The following is an 11,283-nucleotide window of genomic DNA, read 5'->3' on the forward strand; positions in this document are numbered from 1 at the left end:
ATACGATCCTGTATGCAAGCTCAAGCCTCTGGAAGCAACTCTGATAAAATGTTAATTTCTCCATGTGGAAGTCAGCCGTACCATTCCATGAGATTTTCTCTTTCCTTTCCAGTTTATCAAAATGCAAAGGAAAGAACTGGACAGAAAGAGGCTGGAGCAAGGGTAGGCAGTTGAGACAGCATCAGTCAAGTAGAGAGCATTAGGGACCATGGGGAAGTTATCTGCCTCTAGCAGGAGGCTGCTCACTGTGAGAGAGCACAGGCCCCTTTCCCTGAAGTGTCTTAAAACACAGAAGCTGGTTAAAAGTGTTTTGGCTACAACTATATAGCATTTTGCCTGTGCTTTTATTATCTGCCTCACTTGTTAAGAATCGGTACGGGAGATTTCTAGCATTCACGTCTGGCTCTATTGAGTTTCCTAGAGCTGCCTGCATCTGGCTGCCTAATACGCAAGCTCCCCCCATTACTGAGGGAAAATGACCTGTACATGCGGATGGGATATTTGTGATTATTTTGTTGCATTTTAAAGGCTGAAAAAAGTTTTTAACTCGAAATTGTAACTGTCCATAAAACTGACAGCTGGCAAACCAGATTCATTTCTAAAGCTCTCCCTTTTAACCCGAGATGAATAATTCTGACATCCCAGACTCTTTTAAATGCTGGGATTATAGGCGTGCACACCATGGGCGTTTTAAGCGGTACTGGCCTCTGCGCACGGGTTTAGCAACTATCTACGCCCCTGGCCCTAGGGGCATCTAGGAGAGGTTTTGAACTTTTGCAGGATGACAACTAGTTTTCAGGGCGGCGAGGGAGACACCCAGTGGTCTACACAGGAAACGTCCTTGCCACCTTACATTGATCTAAGGAGTTGAGTACCTTTAATCACTTACGGGGGGGGGGGTGAGGGTAGCGATTCAGGTGGCGCGATGAAAGTGTCTGAAGAGGACTTGCACAACACGGGGTCAAGGACGCAACTCATGATCTAAATCCGAGTCCAAAGTTGAGCAGCTAAACCAACTGACCCAACGTCTAGGGAGGGCAGGAAGTGCGCAAGCGCGCAGCCTTCCAGGAGGCGGTGCGCAGGCGCATGAGGGAGGAGGGGCGGGGCGGGGTGCAGGGGGCGGGGCAGATAAAATGCGGGGCGGGTGCAGAGCCGCTCGGCTCTCACCCTAGGGCTGGCCATGGTGCTGCGTTGCGTCAGGGTTGTGGAGCTGGCAGGCCTGGCCCCGGGGCCGTTCTGCGGGATGGTCCTGGCGGACTTCGGCGCCGAGGTGGTGCGCGTGGACCGGCTGGGCTCGGTGGGCGAGAGTCTTCTGGCCCGAGGCAAGCGCTCGCTAGCGCTGGACCTGAAGCGCTCTCAGGGAGCCGCGGTGTTGCGGCGCCTGTGCGCACGCGCGGACGTGTTGCTGGAGCCCTTCCGCTGCGGTGAGCCCTGCGGCGCTGCGAGTTGACATTCCCTCCTGCCCGGTTACTCCCAGCTTCTCTGACTCCTTCTTAAGACTTTTAATTTGCTTGATTCCCACCCCCCACCCCCAAGCACTCTTTCAGATTTGCCTTTATTATTTGGAGGTATTGAACCGTATGAGAATCTAGTGCAAGAGATTGAAAAACTTCACATAGGAATAGAACCATCGACCCTTTGATATGTGATATGCCTGTGCTCTAAAGCCATTAACAGACCACGGTTAACCTTTCTCTAATTGCTGGTGTTTCCAAGTTCCAGCTTCAAGATCACCTCATTTACTTTGGGGCATATGAAAACATTGTTTTAGTGCTCTGTAGACAAACGACCATGTCGTTAACAGAATCAGCTTTTGAGCACTTGCATGCTTGGTGACATGCACCTCCATCTAACTATACACTGGCATTTGCAACTGTCACAAACCCTGAACCAAATCTGAAGGCATTTCCTTCTGTATTAGCTCAGAGTATCCATTCCAACTGGCTCCTCTCTAATATTACCTGTGAGATACCAGGATGCCAGTAAGTTTGACAATGAATGGGCTGGGAATGAGTCACCAGGCGTATTTATATTTAACTCTTTTAGTTCTCGCAAGCATATCTGAGGACAGCACTGGGGACACTTAGGATTACGTCACAATGTAAAAATGCTCCGAATCGAAGATGAGTGTGGTCAGTGTGATTAGAAGTTTCTCTGGTTGACTCTTAATTCTGACAACTTTCACCAAGATCACAACAAACCATGTTAGTATCACTTGCAAGGGTGTGTCTTTTGGTTTGCCCCGTAAAAGGAATTATTCCCATGTTTGATTCGTGCTCTCTTTAAAAACAAAACTGATAGGTTATTTTTCTGCTTGTGAAACGAGCCAGTTCAAGCCAGATTAGATTATATTAAAGGCTGGTTTATTGGGAAGCTGCTCTCTAGTAGTAGTTCACTGACCCTAAGGACCAGGAAAGTTGCCATGGGGAAAGGAAAGATAGGGAAGGGAGAGAGAAAGAGAGAAAGGTCGCAGGAGTGCAGAGAGAGAGAGAGAGGGGAGGAGGAGGGAGGAGGAAGGAAGAAGAGGAGGAATGGGGAGCTCAAAATGTCTGGATTATATAGAGAAGAGCCTCTTGGGGAAGGGCAACCCCGGGCTGGGATGGAAAGTTCAGGGTTGGGGGCTGGAGCATATGCCAGGAAGGGACTGAGGGGGTGCTAGGAGGACCTGGAGCCAGGTCTGTTTCCGTATGTGATATATGCACCCCAGTCCTTGTCCCAGGACCAAATAAAACCAACAACCACAAAACCCCACCGAACAATTGATTGCTTTCCTCTAAAGGTGTCATGGAGAAACTCCAGCTTGGGCCAGAGACTCTACTGCAGGACAATCCGAAGCTCATCTATGCCAGGCTGAGCGGGTTTGGGCAGTCGGGAATTTTCTCCAAAGTAGCTGGCCACGACATCAACTATTTGGCTTTGTCAGGTATGTTGGAAAGGCTCTTCTAAAACACTTTGCACTGGCTCCAGAGTCAGGAAGTGCAGTTACATTGATTAACAAGGGTTTTAAAAACATTTATTATTTTTCGTTATGTGTGGGTACGTGGTTATATGCATGTGAGTGTGTATGCTGGTAAGAGTGTCCTGGGTCACCTGGAACTGGAGCCACAGGGGGTTGCAGACCCTTTTAGGCGGGTGCTGGGAACCAAACTTGGGTCCTCTGGAAGAACAGTACATACTCTGAACCACTGAGCTATCTTTCTAGCCCCAACCTTGATTAACAGGAATTTAAAAGTGTGAAGATGTTAATGCATCTGGCAGAGAGAACATGGTTGTTAAAACAGGTTGATATGAGTTTCTAGAACTGCTGTCCTTAGGCTCTGTCCCCACCCTAACCCATTAATAATCAGTAGTAGCCCTGGGTTTTCTACAATTGGGAAGTCAGTTTCAAAGGATCCCGACTAGGAGTGAGAGACAAGGTAATATGATAACTGGTTGTCCTGGCCCGCAGGGCAGTCGAACAGGGTCTGGGGAACCACCTGGGGAGAGAATGAGAGGCAAGAAACACAAGGAAGGACAGCAAGTCTGATGATCAAGCTGTCGGAACTTTTATTGTTCCCAGGCAGGTTTTATGCCCACAGAAGCAGGGTATGTATGGGGAGGGGGATGACGCAGAATCGCTTTGTTTCTGGGGGAAAACAAAAGCAGGATATTGGCTAGGTAAAAAGTTCAGCAGGAGGAACGGAACAGAATGGGTTGCTAGGTACCTGTCCACAAGATCTATAGCTATTTGTTCTTAACTGGGGGTAGTACTTTCCCACAGAGGCCTCAACTTTTTCCCACAGAAATCTCAACTAAGCTAATACTTAAAGGCCAAAACTTTGTAAGTAAGCACTTATGGCTGACAAGGCAGTTAACATTCAAACAGGGTCGCTCCCAACAGCTGGTCACTCTACTTAGTGGGGAAGCTGATTCGGTTTGATTCTGACATTCCTTCACCAAGAATCACTTGGAGCCATCATTCCAGACATCTGTGAGCCCGGCTCAAAGCCCATGGTTTTCAGGTCTCGCTATCACTTTGTTAGAATCTGCATCTGTGAAGATGGGTTTTCGAATAGCCTGGCTCTATTATGTATAAGAGCTTCGTGTTACCGATGAAAGCAAATCTATTCTCTGTAAGAAGATATTGAAAGGTTGAATATAAACCGTCCTAACTGGCCAAAGTATAAAAATGGGCTTTCCACATATTTTCAAAACTTAATTCCTGTTCCTTTTTGTGTATGATTATATTCTTGTATCTCTTTTTAATAAAATTCAAAGTGAATTATACTGTTTTAGAGCCAGGAAAAAATGGATAGTAATTATGTCTTCTTTAAAACTTAGTAAGTGAAGACTTTAATAAAATATTGAAAACGTCATTTGGGATGATTTTTTTCTTTTTTCTTTTTTTTCTTTTTTCTTTTGCTGTTATGTAAGTGGACGTTTTGTAAGTGGACTCAGTGGGTTCATAGTTTGAAGAGCACTGTGCACTGTTTTCATTTAGTACAATGACTATAAAGATGGGCTGTCCCTCTAAGGTATTCTTGTGTTCACTTAAAAGGGGCATTCAATTTGTTGTCCATGGTGCAGGCGTCCTGTCAAAGATCGGCAGCAGCGGTGAGAACCCCTACCCGCCGCTGAATCTCCTGGCTGACTTTGGTGGTGGGGGCCTCATGTGCACACTGGGCATTGTGCTGGCTCTCTTTGAACGCACACGCTCTGGCCGAGGGCAGGTCATCGATTCGAACATGGTGAGTATCAGTTGGGGGCGGGGCGGGATGCTAGCCTTGCTGTTTGTGCCTCAGTTATCACCTGTGATTGCCTCAAATCTTTCTGCGTGAGAGAGGCAGGATCTTTCTGGGTAGGCCTGGCTATCCTGGAACTCAGGGAGCTCTACTTCCCTCTGCTTCCTGAATGTAGAGATTAAAGATAAATGCCAACACGTCTGGCAAGAGGTCTTTTGCTTTAAAATAGCCTCACCCTTTTGTATGCATCAGAACGCCATATCGAAGCCAGCTATGGGGCGCTTTAAACCTTAGTTATTTAGTGTGAGTGTGTAAGAATGTCTCTGGGGGCCAGAGGACAAGTTTTGAGAGTCAGTACTGCCCTTTACCCGAGGCTTCTGGGGCGCCCTGGTTGTCAGGCATGGCTGCAGGCATCTTCGCTAAGCCATCTCTCGAAGCACGCTCTAAACTTGGAACAGCTCGCCTGATTCCTGTGTTGTATTTCAGTGTTTTTCACCAAGTTATCTTTTGTGACTAAACTAGAGCTACCAAGTAATGACCCTTCCAAACTGAGTTGCAGCGGGGGTTTGCAGCCAGTGGGGCAGGTTCTTGAGATGCTAAGGAAGGTGGGCCTTCCTGTCCGGACCTCTTGCTGCCTCTCTTAGGAGATACTTCAGTTTCAGGGCTCATTTCCTCCAGCTGAGTCCTTTCCCTGTGTGATCTCTATCTTCAGCCTGGGTGAATATACTGTTTCCTCAGTCTCTGGCATGGGCATGATCCAAGTCCTGTTGGATGCAAGAAACTGAAGATAACTCTCAACTTTATAGTACGTCATCTTACCCAGATATACCCACATACACAATATATAAGTTAGATACAGTAAGAGATCAACAACACTAAAACCAGAATATTATAAAATATGCACTAATAAAGTTTACGTACGGACTTCTCTAGTTAATATTTTCAGATGGCGGTTAATCCAAATTGTAGCTATTGGAAGTGAAAGGGCATGTAAAGGGAGAGAGCTGTACATTGTCCTGAAGCAGGGACACTTCCCTGAGGTCTCACGGATCCGTGGTAAGGGTTCAGTCCAGAGCTGCCACATGTGGCATGCTGAGAGATCTTTGGAGGGCGAACAGAAAATGGATTTGAGGGAGGCAAGGCTAGAGTCAGAGAGCCCAGTTAACAGGGGTTTACTGAGCAAATGAGGGAGGGTGCGTGCTAAAGCAGTTAATGTTAGAGTAAGACTGGATTAAAGAATGCTGGATGTAAAATTGCTGCAGAGGGTGGCTGGTGCTGTAGCGGTGGGGAAAGAAGAAAGAAGTGAGGACAGAGGCAGATTTCTAGCTTGTAAGCTAAGGGGCGGTGTCACCAGCTCCCAGGGGAGGCTGGGGAGGGAAGAGACAGCCAGCTGTGTGCAGATTGACAGCTGGGTTCTTTCCTCCTTCCTCTGCACTTTACTAGCTCTGCCATCTCCAGGGTTACTCTACAACCCTGTCAGAGTTGTAAAATGAGCAGTAGGCCAATGTGTCAGAATTTTTAGGGAATTTAATTAGTCTGTCACTGTGTGCTGACTTCACTCTGTGAGGGTTTGTGATTGTGAGTTTCTTTTCCCAGAGTAAAAGGAAGTTAGTTTTGTTCATCACAAGTTTGAAGTAGCTTTTCAGTATCCAGGGGGAATAAGTAGGTACAGGCTGGTGACAGCTCTTGCAGTCATTTGGGAATAAGCTGGGAACCTGGTGAGAGTCTGTGGTTCCCTGGGGAGAAGACAGAATGCTAACATGTAGAGCTGAGTAGGAGAAGAACAGCACAGGGGAAGATCAGTAAGCCTGGAACAAGAAGGGAGTGTCACCATGGAAACCAAGGTAACAAAGTGTCAAGAGACACTTCTAATGGCCAGAGTGTCAGAGGCCTGTGGACACCTCATGATTGAGAATGTACCTTGCTGTGGGTCACTGGGTCACTTTACACAGTCCTTCTTGAACTGGACCTGCTCACCTTGAGCCTTGGTTGGCTGTTTGCTTCTCACAGATGATGCTCGGCCCTCTGCTGTGTCTGTTTCTGTGATTCTGTCATGGAGCACAACGCACCTTGCCCCTTTGGTCCCTCTCTGTAGTGTTCATTGGGGGATGTAGTGTGGGGTTTGCCACTTAACTGGATCCCTTGACTGTACCTCCTCGGCATGAGAAAGCAGCAGCAGCAGCAGGAAGTTCACACTGTGCCACTAATAGGGCTCCATGGCTCCCATGTGCCTGCCTTCCTGTGAGCCACACAGCCTAAAGGAGATGGGCTCTTTCCATCAGCTATTGGAAATCTGTAGGCTCCAGAGACGAACAGATCTCTAACAGTGCCATAGCACAATTTGATCCAAAACCAGGCCTTTAAATACCTTCCCTCCACTATCCCCATCTGGGCAGGGTGTGCCATCCAAAAGGGGCTGACTAAGAACTCTTGTGGAGTTGGGAGTTGTAAGGAATCACCGTTTACTATAGGTAATTGATTCTTCATAGTTAAATGTAAACAGAAGATAGTTTTACTTTTCATCAGAACGTATCTAGTTAGGTTTGCCTAATTGGTAGACAACAGTGAGCTCTGAGTGTGTGTGCAAGTCTAACCTTTCCTTAAGGGGCTCATACTTACACTAGGGGACAATCACTGTTGGCTAAGGACTCAGGTCAACGGGGTCACTAAACCTCATTTGTCACTTCCTAGCCCCATGAGCCCTTGCAGACACTGACTTAGGCAATGCAGATATCTTTCTGACAGATCAGTAGCTTCTTGCTATTTAGCAACAGAACCTATGATCCTGGCAGGCTAGGAATGACATGGAGCCTGTTTCCTTACAGTGCTGCCCCCTAGAAACTACGGGGTCAGGGTAACTGTAGAAAGGTCCGTTTTGTTGTACCTGCTCTCTGTAGAGAGTACCCCGACCTCTTGTTGTGAGTTATATGCAGGCTGTGGGCCCACATGATGGCCAAGTTGGGAAGTTGAGGCTGTTCTTGTCTGAGTAGCTTACATAGTGTGTGGGTAAAAGAGTAAGAGAGATGCCTGCTGGGGTAGTCACTGTTGGGCCTTCAGATGAGGTGACAGTTACTTGCACTGGGTCTTTTTTTCCTGTGGCCTCCAGTGATGCCGTGTGTCTCATTTGGGCTGACTCTCAGCAGGAACACTTTGTTATGAGATTGGTCCAGTATGGAATCTAAAAACTTTCCACATTCTCTGGCCTGAATATGCCAGCCAGCTAATCAGTGTTCTGAGATAGCACTGCCTGTGATCCTAGCCCTGGGGAGGCAGACACAGAAGATCTGTGGGGTTTCCTGGCGAGCTAGGCTAGGTTGGTGAGATCCAGGTTCAGTAGGAGACTCTGTCAGAAAGCAATTGAGAAAGATACCTGACATTGACCTCTGACCTCTGTGTACTCAACACACAAACAAAAGTAGAGAGAATAATTCAGTGAGCACCCATGTACCTTTACCTGACTTCAAAACCATCAACATGTTGTCAGTATTTGAGAGGAGAATAAATGTAGTTCCTTTCAGTCTTAAACTATCTCATGAATTAAAGAGTGTACCCATGGTGTTCTCCCATAAGCCTTCTCTACCTCAATTTGCAGAAATGTCAAAGAAACTGTGTGGTTAGATGTAATTGTCCTGGACTGTAAAGTAAGCAGTTACATAAAGATTAACCTCCCCTCCCCCAGTGATGCTTCCTTGAGTACTGCATCCATATAATGTGTCCTGCTTCTTCCAAGGTGGAAGGAACTGCATACTTAAGTTCTTTCCTGTGGAAAACCCAGTCCATGGGTTTGTGGAAACAGCCTCGAGGGCAAAACATGTTAGATGGCGGTGCACCTTTCTACACAACCTACAAGACGGCAGACGGGGGTTTCATGGCTGTAGGCGCCATAGAACCCCAGTTCTACGCACTGCTGCTTAAAGGTAAGTAGCTAGCTCTGAGTCTCCCATCTGCTTCACTGTGAGCTCTTTAATCTTGACCTTGAGACATTTTGAATCCCACGATGTCTTCTTAATACACATCTGTCTTTCTAGCTAATGTAGCAATAGCTGTCAGCATTTCATCTGTCTCTTAAATTGACCGTTTTACTACTCTATAAAATAGCTCAGGACTTGAAAACTTTAACAACCCATTTGGTGGGAAAACCAGTGCTGCATCTGACATGGATGGGTGTTTATCCTGCCTTGTGTGCCCAGACCTTCCTTAATTTTCCTAAAAGTAGTATGTCGGTCCTCCTGGCTCTTGTTCCCTCCTGGGCATCCCTTATGGTAGTATGGTGTGGTACAGCCACCGGAGTGCAGTGAGATTTTGGTGAGTGAGACGCAGACAATGTCACTGCCCTTGGTACCTTGGAAATTATCCTGTCTTGAGAATTCTTGTCCTCATGGCACATTGTTATACATGAGAGGGAATTTGGGGATTGCGTCTTTCCCTGTGACATAGTTGGACTGGAATTATTTTGTTATGTGAAATGTTTCAGATTAAAGTTTACACTACAGTTAATTATGTGGCTTTAGGTATACTCCAAAGTAAAGCTGGCCATGGTAGGCACAGCTTGTAATCCAGGAACAACTCAGGAAGTAGAGACAGAGGGAGCTTCATGGGAAAGCATACAAAATTCCAGGCTAGACTTGGCTACATAGGTAAATGGATGTGGAGGCCAGAGGGTGATGTTTAGCATCTTTTTCATTTGCTCTCCACCGTGTTTTGTAGGTCTTTTTTATTACTTAACAATTATTTTACTGTTTAAAAATTTTATGGAGTATATTTTGGTCATATTCTTTTCCTCTCTCCAGTCCTCCCAGATTCTCCCTTTCCAACCAACTTTATGTCCTTTTTGTGTCAAAACCAAATACAACTAAACAAAACCAAAAGAAAAACAAAACAAAACAACAACAACAAAAAACCCAGCCCCAAACAATGCCCACTGTAAACTCGTACACTCACATGTGTGCAGGTGTACACACACACATACACACACACACACACACACACACACACACACACACACACACACACACACACACACACACAGAGTTCATTTTGTGTTGGACAGCTCTACCTTCCTGGGCATGGGACCAGCCCTGGAGTATACTAGAGAATCTCAGTGACATTCCCTTTCCCCTTCCCAGCAGGCATCAGTTACAAATTCCTTCCTGGTTAAGGGTGTGGTTTATATTTACCCCTGTTCCCAGGGCTGGAGTTTTGCCTGTGCATGCTGTTACTGTCTCTGTGGGGTCACATGATCCTGTTGTGTCTGGAAGATCTGTTTCCCTGGGGTCATCCATCAGCTCTGGCTTTTAAAGTCTTTCTTCATGGATCCCTGAGCCTTGAGAGAAGGAATTTGATAAAGATACCCCATTTAGGGAGGAGTGCTCAGAGACAGGGGGAGCACTGTCTGCACATTGTTCTGTTGTGAGTCCCAGTTGATTTTCATCTACTGCAAGAAGGCAGCTCTCTCTCTCTCTGATGATGGCTGACTGATGCACCCCACAGTCCCACAGGCGAGAACTTGAATGTGCCATTCCTAACAGCTTTGAAGAACAGAACACTTTAAGGATACAGGTGCTTTAGAAGTGGGATTAATATGTATTTGGTGATTTTTTTCAATTATGTAAGAAGCTGATACAATACAGTTACCTTCCTACTTTAAAGTTCAGTTGTTTGGTAGTTTTTCAAATGCAATGTACTGCTACAAGTTATTTGTATATACTTTTGCCATGATTGTTTTTATAAACAGCCTAACACATTTTATAATTGCATATGTTAACTTTACCAACTCAAATATAGTTGATTAAACTATGGAACAGGATTGTGTAGCTCAAGTATGATTCATCTCTGCCCAAACTGAAATTATATTTAAAGACTTACTTCAAATACTTTTATCACTAAGAGAAACCGTGTACCCATTAAACCTTTATTCCCTTTTGTTTTCTATTCAATAACATGGTATAGGTTCTAATGATTAAAAGAAGTGCATACAGAACTGGGAAACCATAACAGCTTCCAAATAAAAGACAATTCAATAGTGAGCTGCAGTTGTTTCAGTAAAGAACACTGCTCATTTTTTTCAGCCACTCAGGAGTAAGTGTTCTATGCTACAAGGTTCCTTTACCAGACACAGTACCTTAGAACATAACTCAGATGATGCATCCATAAAATACTCACTATTTCAATACAGAAATAAAAATAAAACTTAGGGGGCTCAAGAGATGGCTCAGAGGTTAAGAGCACTGACTGTTCTTCCAGAGGTCCTGAGTTCAATTCCCAGCAACCACAGGATGGCTCACAACCATCTGTAATGGGATCCAATGCCCTCTTCTGAGGTGTCTGAAGACAGCTACAGTGTACTCATATAGATAAAATAAATAAATGAATCTTGAAAAAAAAAAGATGTACTTCAAAATTCTGGACTTAGCAGTGGTAGACAAAGGGCTCGTGGTTGGTGCAGTCTGTGTTGGTCACAGAGCCCTGGGGACAGAGGGACTTCACATCACACAACAGCCACGTATATATATTGTTTACAGAAAATTGTTTATGTTTCTATAGTTACATAAATTTTAGTTGT

General features: G+C 45.5%; 1 protein-coding gene across 1 annotated transcript in view; it reads left to right on the forward strand.

The window, feature by feature from the left end:
• The first annotated feature begins 1,123 nt into the window (after window positions 1-1,123).
• Window positions 1,124-11,283, forward strand: part of Amacr (alpha-methylacyl-CoA racemase) — a 13,814-nt gene continuing 3,654 nt past the window's right edge. Inside the window, exons 1-4 of the mRNA XM_021208652.2 lie at window positions 1,124-1,424; window positions 2,780-2,923; window positions 4,567-4,727; window positions 8,452-8,638. Of these exons, the coding sequence (XP_021064311.1) occupies window positions 1,181-1,424; window positions 2,780-2,923; window positions 4,567-4,727; window positions 8,452-8,638 (736 nt within the window). The 5' untranslated portion in view covers window positions 1,124-1,180. The remainder of the gene's footprint in view (window positions 1,425-2,779; window positions 2,924-4,566; window positions 4,728-8,451; window positions 8,639-11,283) is intronic.

Source organism: Mus pahari, chromosome 11 (genome assembly GCF_900095145.1).
Source record: "Mus pahari chromosome 11, PAHARI_EIJ_v1.1, whole genome shotgun sequence".
NCBI classification, from domain to species: Eukaryota; Metazoa; Chordata; class Mammalia; order Rodentia; family Muridae; genus Mus; species Mus pahari.